Genomic DNA, 17,024 nt, shown 5'->3' with positions numbered 1-17,024 from the left:
TACTTTTTAAAAGCATGTTTATAAGAAAGTTTCCCCCTTTATCTTCTGAGTAAAGTTGGATAACAAGAGATTTTCAAAATCTGTGAAGTTTCCAGTGCCTCAACTGATTTAAAGTTCTGAGTGAAAGCCCAGCCCAGTCATATGCCCAAGTGGGCAAGCGCACATCTGTAAATACACATGTGCGCTTGCCCGCTTGGGCATATGGCTGGGCTGGGCTCCGAATGCTCTTTTTTTCCCATAAGAAGATAACAGCCAATGCATAGAAAGCAAAGGACTGGGAAAGGCTACTGGCATCCATGTGAGCCATTTCCAGAGTCGACCCCTACCACTTAGCCCTATCTCCTTGGCAGTCTACCTCAGCCAAATTGGCATTAAGGATCGGCCAAAAAGGAGCCCTCACGCAATTAGGGAGTGAGCGAGGGAAGGAAGGACACCCAATTTACTTCTCCTAAAGCCGTGAGCCTGGTCCTCCTTCCTTTTCATGTCCCTGGCAATATGGTCCCTCCCTGAGTGAGTGTGAGTTTTAAAGTTAGACTTGAATTTGCGTTTTCTCTCTCCCACTATCAGCTGCTCTATTTGGAGGCAGGTATTTTAATTCTTTGAATTTTAGTTTACTTATCTGTAAAACGGGGACAAAATACTTACCTCAAAATGACATTGCTAAGACTAAATGAGATCCTTAGTGCTGGGCCTGGCAATACAAATAGGAGCTGCTTCATCAAAACCTCAGCTCTGCCACAGCATCAAGCATCATTCTGAAGTGGGGGTTTCTAATGTAAAAGTGTTGCTAGACCTGTTCGAGATTTTCTTTCTTTATGTAACTTTGGGGAATGGAAACAGGCAGGTCTACTAAATAAACTGAAAAGATAAATCTGGATTTAGTGGCTGAAAAGATGGAAGAGTTAAAGGCTAAGCTTGGACAGGAGCAGAGAGAGGAATAAAGATCTGTTATTATCTGTAATATGAGCATAGGGGTTGGCAAAAGAGGGAAAGGCTGTGTCACCTCTCCATTGGGACATCCTTGATGTACCCTTACCTCTCCACAGCACACGAGCACAACTCCTGCGTGAGGGAATGTGCTTCACATTCCTCTGAATATTTTAAAAGATGATTTATCTGATCAACTGCATAATAAAAGTAAAATATTATGCTGTTTATCTCTAAACATCAACAGAATCAAAAACAGGAAATAAGCCACACACACATACACACACATACAACCCACTTCAACCAATTCATTGTTTATAAGCTCTATATCACTATTTATACAGAATTAATTTTACATAGCTGCTACCATTATGTATATACCATTCAGTCCTACTTTTTTCCCACTAATTTATATAGATCCCCCCATTTCTATAGCTCTCATATCCTACTTAACATTCCAAGTGGCAATATTTATATTGATATGTTTTATATCTATATGATAAGCTTTGGGTTTAGTTTTTTATTCTAAGGTAAATGTCCTTTTATATACATACTCAATGTTATTTCAATACAAATTCTACCTTGTCAACAGCTTTGATAAATTTTATGACATTTGCCAACTTTTACCAATGTACTCTCTGAAAAGATTGTACTAATACTAATCAAGACCTCCAGTCGTGAATAAATATACCTAAAGTAGAATTATTCCCATCTTTCCCAACACTGAACTTTGTCACTTTTTTTTTGCTAATTTAATGAGAGTGAAGTATTTTGTAGTTGTTTTAATTTTCAATTTTAAAGTTATAATAAATGTGAACATTTTCCCGTTTTTTTCTTTTTTAAAACTGAACAGTTTTCGTCTCTTTTTGTGTGAATTTTCTAATCCATGGGTTAGCAAACTATGGCCCCCAGGCCAAATATTGCCAGCTGCCTATTTTTAGAAATAAAGTTTTATTGGAACACAGCCAAGTTCATTTGTTTACCTATTGTCTGTGGCTGCTTTTGAGCTACAATGGCAGAGTTGAGTAGCTGCAACAGAGCAAAGTCTAAAATATTTACTATCTGGCCCTTTACTGAAAAAATTTTCATACTTGAATTAGCTTTTGTTCACTCTTGCTCTACCGTACTTAATGTTCTAGTAATATCAAAGAGGACTTGTAGCTCCCCTCATATTATAATTTGTGTTTTGGTTTCTTTGCACATGCTCTTCCCTCTGTCTGGAATTTCCAAACTCCACTTTGCCAGAAAGGTTCACCGGTCTAAACACTCCTTGAGAGGTGCTCATGCTATAAAGCATTCTCTTTAATTCACATTCACAACTTTACTTTTTGTCAGAAGACACTGACAGTATGAAAATAAAATAAAAAAAAAAAGCAACAACAACAACAACAACATAACTCTGAGAAAGCACTTTGTAAAACTACAGGGCGCTGTACAAAAAGTAACAACTTCTAATAATAACTATTATTATCCTTAGCAGCATCAATACCCACCTTTGTTTCTACTTTTACTTTAAACCATCAACAAGGAACTTTTTAGACCAAAGCACTCCGGAAGACCAGGAGGCTCTCATGGAATAAAGGATCTGATAATAACTTTCTTATAATACTTCTTTATAAAATACCAAAAAATTAGTGGGGTGCCTGCACTAGTTATTTTGGCAAGACCAGAGGCCAATTTGGAACAATTATATGCACCTCATCAATTATTGAATAACCATTAAGAAGACTCGAAACACCGATGGACCAAACAAAAGAGCCCAGCCCGCTATGTTATCCTTCTGTTTGACTCAAGAGACAACAGTTTAGAATATTTGGAATTCTAGAGAAACAATAAATATAAAATCCTGAAAAAATATGCTCAACTATAAAGTCATTCTATCTTTTGGTTTCAGGTAATTATGCAAAACCAGACAAGATAATACCTTGGAGAAGAGTTTCATTTATCCAGAAAAAAAGGAATCTGAACTAAAATTATATCTTATGAATCCAAAATGATGCCTAGCATCTCTGGGAATTCTCCTACTTATCTTTCCAAAGTGTCTACTAGAAGAACACTGAAATTACTCTGCATTTCTCTCTCTCCCTCACACCACCCCTCCCCCCACAAATATATATTTTTATTTTCTCTCTAATGGGTCTGTATTCCTCTCTCTGATTGCTCCTTCCTTCAAAAACATCTCAGAAAATATTTTCATGAAATGTTATATATAAAAATTATAGTTAGTGTGTGTGTGTGTGTGTGTGTGTGTGTGTGTGTGTGTGTGTTAATATAATTTACTAATTTAAACAATGATCTCTGGGGTATCTGGGAAAGAGCTTAGAGATTTCCATTTGCTTTGTGAAAAGTTTAATATATGTATTGAAAGCCACAACGCGAAGGTTCATATTATGCAAGTGAAAGCTTGAGCGGTTTTGAATGCTCAGTCCCAGAGACAAAAGCTCTTAGTTCTAACTGCATTTCTGGAAAGAAGGGCGCCAGTTCGTTTACCACTTCCATTAAGGAACAACTACTTATTTTAGTAATGCCTTTCTCTCAGGAAGTGCAATATATAGTAAGGGCAGAAAAATAAGCAAAGGAGGAAATTCGTTATTGATTTTCGTTTCTTCTGTGAAATTACATGAAAGCTCAGTTGCTTGTAGCAGTAACTAAGTCAATAAGGCTCCATTTGAGACCACCTTGAAGTTCAGTTCTCTCCCGATCCCTTTAAACTTCCTCTAATGTCAGATTCTTTTTTATTTAATTGTCTTTGGTGCTGAGATACTATGAAGCTTTTAATTCATAACACCACAGAGAGGATGTTGCTAAAGGTAACCTGTGAATTATTCCCAGACAATAAAAGTTCCTTCACTCCTTTTTGGTTAAAAATCAACAACGCTAAATACCAAACCTGAAAATCCAAGAGGAAAAAAAAGAGATGAAGATGGTGAACATTGAGACTCCTTATTGAAAAGCAATTTTTCAGTATGAGGATGTTACTGGGTTTCCTTGGGTTTGAACTATAGAAGGACTAAGCATGGTGTTTTCTCCTGTGGGGTGGGGGAAGGTTGTTTATGTCAGACTCACCATTATATGTGTGTACATTTTGTTCATAACACTTGCTGACATTTACTGGACATTTACTGCATGCTAGATAGTATGTTAAGTCTACATATGGTTTCTGTTCCGTAGGGAAGCAATAAGTCGCCTGTGTGAAGCTGTTCCTGGGGCAAACGGAGCCATTAAAAGGCGTAAGGTAAATATTGGTATGGTTTTGTTTTATGTTTCCCCAACTATGGGAAAGATAATATAGAAATAGTTATTAGGTCATTCTACCATGTCACCTATGGTTTATTAGTTGGCATGATATCAGAGATGCACTCAAAGTTGTTCTGGTCCCTCAAATATTTCCAACTTGCCTGACATTGCCTTTAATGGTGATGCCTACCGTGACAGAATAGAGAAAACACGTGGGTTTCATGTCAGAAAATCTGAGTTCCAGGCCTGGGTCTTTACTTTCCTTTGAACATGATATCTCATCTCTCTGAGACTCCATTCTTGTTCCTATAAAGTTAAGTCATTGAACCAGATGACCAGTTTGGTACCTTCCAATCTGAATATGATATAGGTATGTATTCTGCATTTTAACATTTTAGACTTTTTAAACTCCTTGACCTATTTTCCAATGGAAACAAGGATGCTGGTAGAGGTGAAATAATCACACATGGGTGGGAGACTTTCATGCTGAAAGAGCACAAGTTTTGATGTTACACAGACTTGGGTTTAAATCCTGCCTCTGCCACCTACTGTTAAAAGAACAAAAATTTAATTCAGTAAATTTAGAGATCTAATTGGTTTTATTGAGTGATTCATGAATCAAGCAGCATCCCATTTAGTAAATAGAGAGGTGCTTCAAGAAGCTGTATAATATAGAAGGCTTTTATAGGCAGAAACTGTGCAGGACAGGGAAAATTTTTAGCAAAAGAAAAGAAAGGATTGCTTCAGGCAAGGTTACCTTCCCTTAGGAAAAAGCGGAGGTCTTATCAGGCAGATTGCCTCAGTTTCCTTTGTGGGATGGACCTACATAAGAGATTACCTCATTGGTACTAATCAGAAAAGTCCAGATTGACTGATTAAGATTACATTCCTAATCAGGAGAAGGTTGAAACCACCATTAGGTCAGGTGTTAAGTCTAGGTTCAATGTCATGGGCTTAGCACAAGTGACTCCATTTGGGGCCTGTGGTTTTTCTCTTTAACACTACTAAACTGTGTGAGCTTGGATAAGTCACTTCATCTTTTGTTTCCTCATCTGTAAAATGGGAGAAAAATAACACTTACTTTATAGAGTTATGTAAGAATTAAATGAAATGATGTCTACAGGGTACCTAACAGTACCTGACATATGCTAGACTTATGACAATAATGTAGTTAGTATTATTGCTATTAAGCTATTAACCCTAGAATGTTTAATTGCTTCGAAAACAACAAAAGAGATGTATAAAGGCTCTTCAAGTAACAATGTAAGTCATAGAATTGTAAACTATTTAAGAGGGAAGGGATTTTTAGCAATCTTCCAGTCTAACCCTCTCATTTTGCCAGCTACTAAACTGTGGCTCAGAGAAGAGATTTGCTTTGAGCCACTAGGACTGTGAAGGGCGGTGTCAGCTGTAGAAGCCAGGTCTTCAGATTTCCAGCCTAGTGGTCTATTTCTGTACCACCCTGCCTCAATTTTTTTTTTCTTAATCATTCTTCATCATTTTGAATAGAGCTGAACCCAGTGTAACCCAGAATGACTCAGATGAGCCATGTGGTATGGAAAACTCTAATACATGCCCTTTGAATGCTATTAGAACTCCCTATTACTAGTTTCTTTGACAGAACCCGTGGCCTCAAAGTAGCCTCTATCCTCCTCCTGCTTTCTCATAATCTCTGTGAATAGGATGTTTCAACTGGATGATCCCAACAAACAGACTCATTCATTTAAGACATTTTCATTTCAGGAGTAGGGAGTCCACACCCCAAAACAAAACAAACCAAGCTATCACAGTTCCAGAAAGTACACCTGTAAAGGAAAAAAAAGGAAGAAAGAAAATTTTGAGTTAATTTTCTTCAACAGCTAGCATTTATTGAGTACTTAATATTTGCCAGGGACTCTTCCAAGCACTTTATAGTTTTTTTATACTTTTTTCCATCAATTAAAAAAAATGTGATAAAGTACACATAATATAAAGTTTACCTATTAACCATTTTTAAATGTATAGTTTAGTGATATTAAGTACATTCCTGTTGTTGTGCAGTCTTCATTACCATCTATCTCCAGAACACTTTTCATCTTGTAAAACTGAAACTCTATATCCATTAAACAATAACTTCCTCCACCATTCCTCCCTCTCTCCAGCCCCTGACAACCACCATTCTACTATGGGTGTGTATGTGTGTGTATGTAAGTGTGTGTATGTGTGTCAAACTCAGCTTTATTGGAATAAAGACAGTAGGCAACAGGAATCACACTTCGTTAACCATTCTACTTTCTGTCTCTATGATTTTGACTATACTAAGAACTTCATAAAAGTGAAATCATACAGTATTTGTCATTTTCACTTAGCATAATAGCCTCAAGGATCATTCATGTTTGGCACATATCAGAATTTCTTCCTTTTTAAGGCTGAATAATATCCCATTGTATGTATATATTGCATTTTGCTTATCTATTCATCTGTCAATAGATACTTGGGTTATTTCCTTGTTTTAGCTGCTGTGAATAATACTGCTATGAACTTGGGTGTTCAAATATCTGTCCAAATCTCTGCTTTCAATTTTTTGGGGATATATAACAAGAAGTGGAATTGTTGGATCATATAGTAATTTTATTTTTCATTTTTTGAGGAATCGCCATACTGTTTTCTATAGTCGTACCATTTTACATTCCTGCCAATAGTCCACAAAGATTTCAATTTCTCCACATTCTTTTTAACACTTTTATTTTCTGTTTTTGTTTTTGTTTTTTTTTTTTGACTAGTTATAAGTCTATCCAGATTTGTTTTTTCTTTATGATTTAATCTGGGTAGGGCTAATGTTTCTACGAATTTGTCTATCTTATCTAGGTAACCCAATTTGTTAACATTCAGTTGTTCATAGTACTCTCTTACAGTTCTTTTTATTTCTGTTGAATCAGTAGTAATGTCCCCATTTCACATCTAAAGTTAATAATTTGAGTCGTCTTTGTGTCTTAGTCCATCTAGCTAAATGTTTGTAAATTTTGTTGATCTTTTTGAAGAATCAACTTTTGGTTTTGTTGATTTTCTCTGTTGTTTTTTTAATCTCTATATCATTTATCTGTGCTCTAATCTTCATTTTTTTCCTTCCTTCTGCTAGCTTTGAGTTTATTCTTTTTTTTTAAGTTCCTTAATCGTAAAGCTAATTTGTTGATTTGAGGTCTTTTTTCTTTTTCAATATATGTTTATTACTATAAATCTCCCCTTATGTACTGCTGCATCCCATAGTTTTGGTGTGTTGTGTTTTTCATACTCTTTTAATCATCACAAAAAACCTAGACAGCAACTTTTTCTTTTTTTAATACTCCTTGGTGTTCAAAAGGACTTGAGAGTTCCGCTAGTCCAAACTCTCACAGGGATTCCTTTTATATGAAGCAGGACCCTACTCCCAACACCTGGGGAGAAAGGAATGTATGAGAAAAGTTCTGAGGGCTCAAATTTCACTACTTAGTAAAGAATTTGCTGCATTCCAATTTTTTTAAAAAAAGTTTTTATTTAAAAAAATCATTTCATCTCTTTTGGTAAAAATCATTTCATCTCTTTTGATAAAATAGAAGAGTATGGGCTTTGACCCATTTTTAACATTTATATAATAAACATTCATTCTGTAACAAAATTCATAACTTAGAGTGTTGTTTTGTTATCTTTAAAGCCTCCAGTTAAGTTCCTATCAACAGTTCTGGGCAAAAGTAATCTTCAGTTTTCGGGAATGAATATAAAACTGACCATCTCAACATACAGCCTTACACTGATGAATCTCGACAACCAACAGGTAAGATCATGAATGTCATTTATAGCTTAACATATTATCTATTTTTCCAGAGGAGCCTGGGCATAATAGAGAGAATATCGTTTCAAACAGAATATGCCTAAAATTTACTAAGGCACAGGGGGAAAAAATCTGCCAAGGATTTATGCATAATAATAACTAGAACAGCATTTTTAACCCATCATTGGGATATTTAACCGCCTGCATACTTGCCCCTACCTAATTGGCTTTGTAATAAGAACTAAGGGGTAAATAATATAGGAAATACCATTTGACAACTTGTATCCTTGAATCAGTCATTTGTTACTCTCCACCAACCCTCCCTAAAGAAAAAGCAGTTTGATTATCAGAGCTAACAGACTGTGTGTTGGACTCAGGGTAAAGAAAAAGGACAGAGAGGAAGAGTTAATGTTCTAGCTAACTGAAATTTAAGCAGAAAATATTTTCTTCCAACCTGTGATGTTGAAAGCTTTTTAAAGTATTTTTAAACATAACTTTTTTTCATCTTTGATGATTTATGATACTATGGTGAGCCTGAATTTTCATTGTGAACTTTCTCAAAAAACAGCATTACTGAAGCAAATACAAAAGACATACAAGCATTGGACTGAATGTGTATCTTTAAAAAAGGATGCTTTTTGACTTGATTTTTTAAACTAAATTCTTTATATCAGGTTATTTATGTGTATTAGAATTTAAGTTTTCTTTGTCTAATATGTAGTGATTTGAGGTTTCTTAAAAGGTTTTACTATATGGAGTGCTGTTGAGCAGAGACTCATGGAAGGTTTAATGTGTACTTGGCAGTGATAAAACACTAATATTTTGAGATAACATATAGGTTGAAATCCTGGCTTTGCCATTAATGAGCATGTTAACCTATCACTCAATTTTCTTCAACAGTGAAATGAGGATCATAGTACCCATTCATAGAGTTTCTGAGAGGATAGATTTAGCAATAGTTAATGTCTCATAGGATTATTTAGAGGATTAAGTAAGATCATGGATGTAAATCACTTAGCACAGTGCCAATCACATGACATTTATTTTTATTATTTACTCAAACATTCTTCCCTGAGACTTTTTCATATACTCAATACTTAACCGGGGAATCATATTATAATATACAAAATTATAAAATTGTCAGTAACATATAAGTACAGTTATATATATTTTGACTTCCGTTTTTTGCCAAAAAATTCACTTGTGGTTTTGAGGACTGGGCTGCTTTATAGTCTAAATTAAAAATCAGAATAAAATATATTGATTACAGAGTAGTATAAATCATCATAGAGGAAAATGCTTAATATGAGACAGTTCAAAATAGATTCCCATTCAGTTGGATCCAAATAGATTCCCATTCAGTTGGATCCTTGGATCCTTGGTTATCTAGCAGAGGTGATACAATTGGTATAAAGACAGCAGAACATTTGGGGCTGTACTTGGAAGATGCAACTTCTGGGTGGAAGGTAAAACATTCAGTCTTTCAGGTGCTTTGCCCTCAAACATTTGTAGATGCAGAATTCATTTTTAGTTTTCACCCATGTGTGTGGTACCAGGGATACTTAATGCTTTGTTATGAGATCTCATTTAGTATAGGAGCCCTTGAGTTATCTGACTTTTGTAGAGGAGGAAGAGTAGGCAGAGCTAGAATATGGTGACAGTCTTAAGTGCTGAATCTGAGTGTTTTAAAAAATGACTCTTGCCATAAGGTTACTAAAGAAATAGGGAATTTAGGAAGAACAGAGTTGTGGAGGGCATAGTTTATTCTTAGCATTTCCTTTTCCTCCACTACCTTTTTCTAGGCCACTGCAATTAGAGGTGGTATTTCCACGCACCCATAATTTTTCTGGCAGAATAGAGATAGGGACAATGGGCATGGTTAACTTCCACTACCAGTAGTTATAGCAATGAGATACCTTTGAGAGTGAATCACATCTTTCCTGCACTGGTGGCATGGAATGGGGTTGTGTTCAGCCTGCCATTGGAATGGGGACCAAAGTTAGGATCTCGCTGATATATATAATCGTTCCAACTAATTTTGAACTATTCTGTAGGCCAGGGGGAAATGGTTTGGGATGCAGGGGTGTATAAAAAAAAAGTGCCACAATCTAGATGCTTCAAGAAGCTTTTTATGTCCTCTCAAAAGGGCAACTAAATGTTCAAGGGATGAAGGCAGCAGAAAAGCAGTCTTATGGATACAGCATGAAAAAAGGATTTATTAATTAAATCCTCCTTAAAGAAAGCTACCCTTTGAAGTTCTAAGATAAATACAAAGATTCTAATGTCTCCTACCCCAAACCCCTTAACTTCTAAAATTTGCTTTGGACTGAAAACATAAATAGGTTCAAGTTTATAGATACATTCATAGATGACAGAGCTTTTATGAGTCAGATGGTTCACATTTATTTTCAGCCACTGAGAACTTCAAAAATATAACCATTCACTCCCAGAAAATGTCTTATAGAACCTCAGAGGCAGAAAATAAAGTCTATATTAAACACATAATGCTTGCAATTTTTAAAACTTACCATATATTTTGGGATGGACAAATATATTTTGGAAAAGCAAGTTATGTGGTTTTGTTTTTGTTTTTGGCATATTCCTTTGTTTTAAACATTTAAGCAATAAGTTCTTTGACATACTTTAATATAGTATTTTAGGGCCTTAAGCAAGAATGTGTCTCTGTAGCTTCCACTCCTATTTATTTCTATACTCCTACCACCAACTCTAACAGCTACTGAAATTGAAAATGGTAATAAAGAGATTAAGAAGGTAAAACAGGCAGAAAAATGAAGACATCTTTTAGTCTCAAATATCTAGAGGCCAGGCAGGTAATGCAAACTGTTTAGGTACAAGAAAAACAATGGTGTAAGCACAGTGATAAATGGTAACACTTGGATATCTGTTGGTGAGACAACACTGGGGAACATGGCAAACAGAATGCTTTCCATATGTAAAGGTGAATCAGATACTTTTTCCCATGTCACTATAGGTCAAGGGCTGCTAGATCCTACACTTCTGAAAAAAAAAAAAAAGATGGCTATCTGAGAGTTTTGCTACTCTCTCTGGGTTAAGTGTTGGTCTTTAAATTAAGAAATCGAAAATTATTAAGCTTGAGCCAAACAAAATAGATCTGTGCCCTTAGGGCAGCCAATGTAGGATATCTGATTTAAGCAAACATTTATACTACTTATGAATAGATCCAGAAAATGCTCCCAAACCATACCATATACTCCTAAGCTCAAGTTCCTTCTACCCACATCGCAAAATCAGGATCAGAATTTCCCCAGAACTCCTTTATTTCCCATTAAATGAAGATATACATATATCTAATCCCTATTTTCAGTTCAGGATCCTGAAGCAGAAAGATTTAATTTATCCAGTTAACAAAGCTAGTAGGTAGTGGAACCTAGATTTGTACCAGGTAGACTGGTTCCAGTCTGTGATAACTTTTATAATAGAAATACATTTGATTTTATACCCTTAAAAATGGTGTTTAAAATGTTATGATCTTCTATCTTCAGTAAATTAGTGTTAATTTCAGTGCTCTCCGAGGTTACTGCTTATTTTTAAGACCACTAAACAACCATCAGAGGAGTCAAATGCAGAATCCAGGTCTTTCTCCACAAAAATAAGCCTTCAAATCCCAAGAGGGCTTGGTTTTTCCCCCCTCCTCTGTACTCACTTGGTCCCAGAGAAACAGAACCATACCTCCGGGTTTGTAGACCTGTTTTTTTTCTCTGAGCTTATTTCATGGCACCTTATCTAGAGGTAAATGCAACTAGTCAGTTCATTGTGTATTGGCATCTTTTTTTTTCAGAGTACCATTAATTCACATCACACAAGCAATTATTTATTCACAGACTCATCTGACTGCAGCTACAAGCTGTCTGAAAATGCAGTGAAAGTGAGGCATGGGGGAGGCAGTAGGATTAAGCCATTTAAGTGTCACCTCCTGTCTAGTTTTTCCCCCACCTATCTCTCTTCCTCCCCAATAAGCTAGTGTTTATGATCATCCTGTCAGTCCCATATTTTACAGAACAGAACCCCTTTCTCAAAAAGAAAAGGTGACTGTAACATAAGTAAGGCTGTGTTGTCCTGTTATATTGGATGTGTCCTTTACTGCCATAATGGAGCAGGGACATCTAGTACATTTTTATTGATAAGACCTGTTGATACACTGTTTTATTGGTCACAGCCTTCTGACATAATTATCATAGAACTTTAGAACCTTAATAACCATAGCAACAGGCTCATTAATAGTGCAGGTTTTTCCAAGTTGGCAAATTCTCTTAAAGGACTTTTACTAAGTTTAGTTTCCACAAATTAACTTGTAAATCAGGTATTTGAAGCTAGAGTACTTTCCCTTACAAATAGTGGTTAAATTCAAATCATAGTGGTTGCAATAATAAAAATAACACAGAGTATGTATGCAACGCTATTAGCCGAACAAAATACACAGAACAAGAAATTTTATTATCTTGAATGCTGGTGTATAACCAATAACAAGCTTAATTAGAGGAGGAGACAGAGGGAAACTTCAGATACTGAGGTGGATTTCTGGACAGGTTTAAAACCTTTAAAGGTTGATGACATAATTGTTCATAAAGTCTTTTTTAAACATAGGGCTTTCCTTTTACTTGACAATTTTCACTTAACAGTTCTTATGTTATGAAGTTCATCCAGTCTTTTGCCTGTAAAGTTAAATGAAAAACAGCGAGTAAAACAGAAAATTTCTCTAGTATATGTGTTAGTTTTCCTTTGCACTTTCACATACATTTTAATGTCTAAACTTGAAAATTTACTTTTTCATTTCTGACTTTTAAAAATGATCAAAACAATTTTCTTGAATTACAGATCACAGTTTTATAAATGATCAAGATACATGTACAAACAAAATTTCAGATACTCCTGAAAACATTTTCAGATACAGTACACGTGATACATATTTCTTTTGGAGTTTGCTTATCCTTCTGGGATACTAAGAATACTCAATTTATCGTAAACTAAAAATTTAGCCTTTGATAACTATGGCTTGGATAGATCACAAAGTGGAATCTTCAACGTTTTCTTAATAGGCTTTCAGTCCAAAAAACTCAAAGATATCTCGTGTCCTAAACTAGATATATTACTTTTTCTCATGTAATTAGTATCACTGGGCTCTTGTACTGGTAGTTTGTCTTGGTCATTAGTTTTTCTTGCAAAACCATCCTGTACAGTGAAATAGGAAAGTAATTTTCCCCAATGCAAAGAAAATAATCTGGATCAATAACAGAGTCAAAGCCATACATTTCAGGACATTTCTGTAAACAGGTTTCAACAGTCCTAAGATCCTTTAACAGTTTTTTCCCCCTTTATCCTAACTGTGCAGTCACTGCCCTATTCTATTCTGTGAAACAAAATTCTTTTTTGAAGATCAAGTTTTTCATTGGCACGGAACTATTTGGAATAAACCCAAGAGACAGTGGAATGTTGGGTCTCTCCTCAAGTAGTTTCCTCCTCTGGTAACTGCATTTAACTACTCTCTATCAATAATCTCATCACAGCCGAGTTCTTCGGTCAGGCGATTGACAACCATAAGTGAAAAAAGCTCTTCGATGAAAGCCAACTGATCAAACGGGGTCTTCTCATAATGCATCTGAAAACCGCCATCCAGGGCTGCTTCTCTTGCTCTGGATGTTCGCAGAAACATCTTGTTGGCTTCTTCAAGGGCTGCTGACACTCTGTAGCCTGCACCGCTCAGTTGCTCCTCTTCAGGATAGTCGTAGTCGTCCTCCCAGTCATCAAATTCCTCGCCCTCGTCCTCGCTCTCAAAGTCAGGACCCGCGATCTGGCCTGGCTGCTCCCCAGGGCTGGGCCGATTAGCAAGGCCTCGTTCCCCCTCTGGCTCCGCCATTGGCAGGGCCGCCTCCTCCTCCATTGGGCCTTCCTCCTCCAGCTGTGGCGGGGCCCTGTTGCGGGAGGGGTTCGGGGTTGGCTCCCGGCTCCCGCTGCCTACCTCCATCTGCGGAAGGTCACCCTCGCCAGGCATCACATCCATCTGCAAATCGTTGCTTTCTTCATATAGCTCGCACAGCTCGTTCATTTCCGACATTGTGCAAGCAGCTCAACCTCTTGCAAGACGTTTTCAGCAAGCTCGGAGCTACGCGGCCGTGTGGTTGTGCGCGTGCGCAAACTGCGTGCGCGACCCTGTGCGTATGCATGACCCCCCAGACACCGCCTCCCGCTCGGCACGCTAGCTACTCGCTCGCTAGCCGCTCGCTTGCGCCGCGACCTGTCAGCGTGTTTTGCTGGTCTGTGTTTCGTTCGATTGGAAGTTCACCTGAAGACTGTGAATGCAAGAGCATTAATTCGTCTCTGCTTCACTTAACTGTTCTGCTGCTTTTGATGCTATAAACTGGAAGTTACGTGCCTACTGTAACAGCGCTTCATCCTCCTCTTGACTCCTTTCTTCCCCTCCTGCCCCACCTTCTCCCCGCATCTCAATCGCATCTGTTCCTAGGTTTTAACTACCTTTTATCTGCGCTAAAGACTTCTAAATCCACACCTCCAACCACACTGTTCTCAACCACAAAGCGACATGTTAAGAACTAATCTATTCAGCATTTTTTCAATTTTCTTCATTAGAAAAAGTTAAATTCAAACTAAGGATATTATCCGTGTCCTTTTACAAAAGTTATAGTGAGGAAATAGTTGGTCCCATTTCTTTTCGCAAGAGGTAACTTTCCACTATTATCAATTTGTGTGTATTCTTTAAAATCTTTTTCTTTGCATTTTCATGGATCTTAGGTCCTCATGGAAAAATCTTTCGTTTTGAAAAAGCCTCACATAACTGTCTTCAACTTAAAAAACAACCCCCTCAGCAATGTCTTGAAGATTTAGCTTTGTTACTATACTTATTTTCCCCATAGTGTTCTATTTGTTTAGTTATACTATAGTTCACCTAACTATGTGAACTATATTATAAACTATGGGTAAATGAACATCAATATGTGCCAGTGTTTCCCCAGAATAAATACATAGCCGTGGAAAGGGGAAATCCTTTAGTTTTAATAAGTATTGTCAAATTGCTCTCCAAAGTTTCTGTACAAATTTAAGCTCTAGCCAGCAGTGTTTGAGAATAGCCAAACCCTTGTCACCATTTGCGAACTTTAACAGTTTTATCAGTTTAATTGTATCTTGTTTTATTTCGAATAGTCTTGATTTCTTGAAGATTATCTTTCAATATGTTTATCAAACATTTGTATTACTTCTGAAAATTATCTGGTCTTATTTTGGATTTATTTCTTCTTTTTATTGAGTCATAGAGATTCCTTTTAAACCCTGTAAGTGAATACTTTGTTTTACATGTTGCAAATATATTCTCTCTTCCTGTTGTTTGTCCTGTTGTTTGTTCTGTTTCAGGGGTCTTATACAAAAGTTAATGAATTTTTATGTAATCAAATTTGAGTTTTTTTCTTTTCTTTTTTTTTAAATATTAAAATGGGTTTTTCCTACCTCAAAGATCATAAGCATAATCATTTATCTGTCTTCTGATCTTTTACGAATCAAACATTTATATAAGTAGTATGAGAACAGAATTTATTTATACACTTTTTCCATATATATAACTAATTCAGCCAACTCCACCTAATTGAATCACTTATCCTTTTGTCTGCTGTTTAGAGCCACGTTTATCATAGACTTAGCCCATAAATATGTGAATCTGTTTTTAGACTTTATATTCTAATGAATTTCTATAGTTTTATAAAATACCTTGCTAACAGAGAAATGTCTCTTTGTCCTTTAAAAAATTACTTTAGTTTTTTAAAATTCTTTTGCATATCTATTCTTCCAGGTGAATTTAGAAGCAGCATGAAAAGTTCCCTGAATGACAGTGGTGGAATTTTTGTTGGAAGTGCATGCAAATTATAGGTTAATTTGGGGGAGAACTGACATCTTTACACTACCCAAGTCAAGAAACGGCACTTGCAGGGTCCCAGAAAACCGCTTGCTCTCTCTTCCTTTGCTCAAAAAGTAACCACTCCTGACTTCAAACAGAATAAAATAATTTTGCCTATTTTTGAACTTTGTATAAATTAAACCACACAGCATATATTCCCATGTCTTGATTTTATTTTATTTTTTGACCAAGAAACACGTTGCTATGTAGTATGTAGTAAGTAGTTCAGTGTTTGAATATCACAATGGTCATCATTGGAATTTTTTCTAGTTGCTGGCTATTATGAAAAGGGCAGTGATTATCTTTCTTTAGAATATCTTTTGGTGTTCACATTTACACAATTCTGTTGGATATACATCTAAGAGTAGGATTTCTTGGTCATCTTAAATAAGCAACTTTAGTTGATCAGAATCTACTTCTGAAGACAGAATTAGCTAATAGTTTAGGTATTTTAATAAACTTCAAAACAGTATGACAAATTCATGTTTGCAAATTGGTCATTACACTGTGGGGATTACAAAAAAGCAATCCTAGAATCTCGAGTAAAAGAGACAGTCTTCTTGGCTAACTAATGCAGTTAATTTGGATAGTCTTATATAACAATAAGATTTCTTATTGGAAATCTTAATGTTAGTGCCTTAGTTAGGATACTTTTGGCGGCAAATGACTGAAACCCAATTGGAACTAAATTATATAAAAATAAATTAATAAATAAAATAAGAAAAAAAGATAATGAGAGATGGGAAATATATTGGTTGAACTGTATTGGTAACAAATGTTACCACTAGACTTTCTTCTACCTTTATCTCTCAGCTGATTTTCTCCAGAGGGAAATCTTTTTTTTTTTTTTTCCCCCCCACACATCAGAAAAAGATGGCTCCCAGAAGCTTTCTTTCCTGTTGTCTATATCAGTTCTTCCCCAATGACACTTTTGTCTCTGCAGTATCCAGATGTCTTTTGATTGGTCTGGATCATATGTCCACCTGCAAGGAAGAGGCAATGAGATGAGCATGTCAAATCCATATGAACCTCATGGTCCAAGTGAGACTATTATGGCATGAAGGTTGGAGTGGTTTCCAAAGGAATATTGTTCAGGCAAAAACAAAACAAACAAATGTATGTCCATCACTG

At 36.1% G+C, this 17,024-nt stretch overlaps 2 protein-coding genes across 2 annotated transcripts in view; one reads left to right on the top strand and one right to left on the bottom strand.

Moving 5' to 3' along the window:
• The window catches only part of SHC4 (SHC adaptor protein 4), a 117,206-nt gene that overhangs the window by 60,923 nt on the left and 39,259 nt on the right, over positions 1-17,024 (top strand). The window contains exons 3-7 of the mRNA XM_011355177.2: positions 4,099-4,162; positions 7,835-7,954; positions 11,772-11,858; positions 13,367-13,455; positions 14,019-14,142. Coding sequence (XP_011353479.1) covers positions 4,099-4,162; positions 7,835-7,954; positions 11,772-11,858; positions 13,367-13,455; positions 14,019-14,142 — 484 coding nt within the window. The remainder of the gene's footprint in view (positions 1-4,098; positions 4,163-7,834; positions 7,955-11,771; positions 11,859-13,366; positions 13,456-14,018; positions 14,143-17,024) is intronic.
• Positions 12,407-14,134, bottom strand: EID1 (EP300 interacting inhibitor of differentiation 1). Its single transcript, XM_011355080.2, has one exon. It carries the CDS (start codon positions 14,043-14,045, stop codon positions 13,470-13,472), a length of 576 nt encoding a protein of 191 aa, XP_011353382.1. The 5' UTR covers positions 14,046-14,134; the 3' UTR covers positions 12,407-13,469.

This window comes from Pteropus vampyrus, unplaced genomic scaffold (genome assembly GCF_000151845.1).
Source record: "Pteropus vampyrus isolate Shadow unplaced genomic scaffold, Pvam_2.0 Scaffold19, whole genome shotgun sequence".
Classification (NCBI taxonomy): domain Eukaryota; kingdom Metazoa; phylum Chordata; class Mammalia; order Chiroptera; family Pteropodidae; genus Pteropus; species Pteropus vampyrus.
This window is presented reverse-complemented; position numbering and strand designations above follow the sequence as displayed.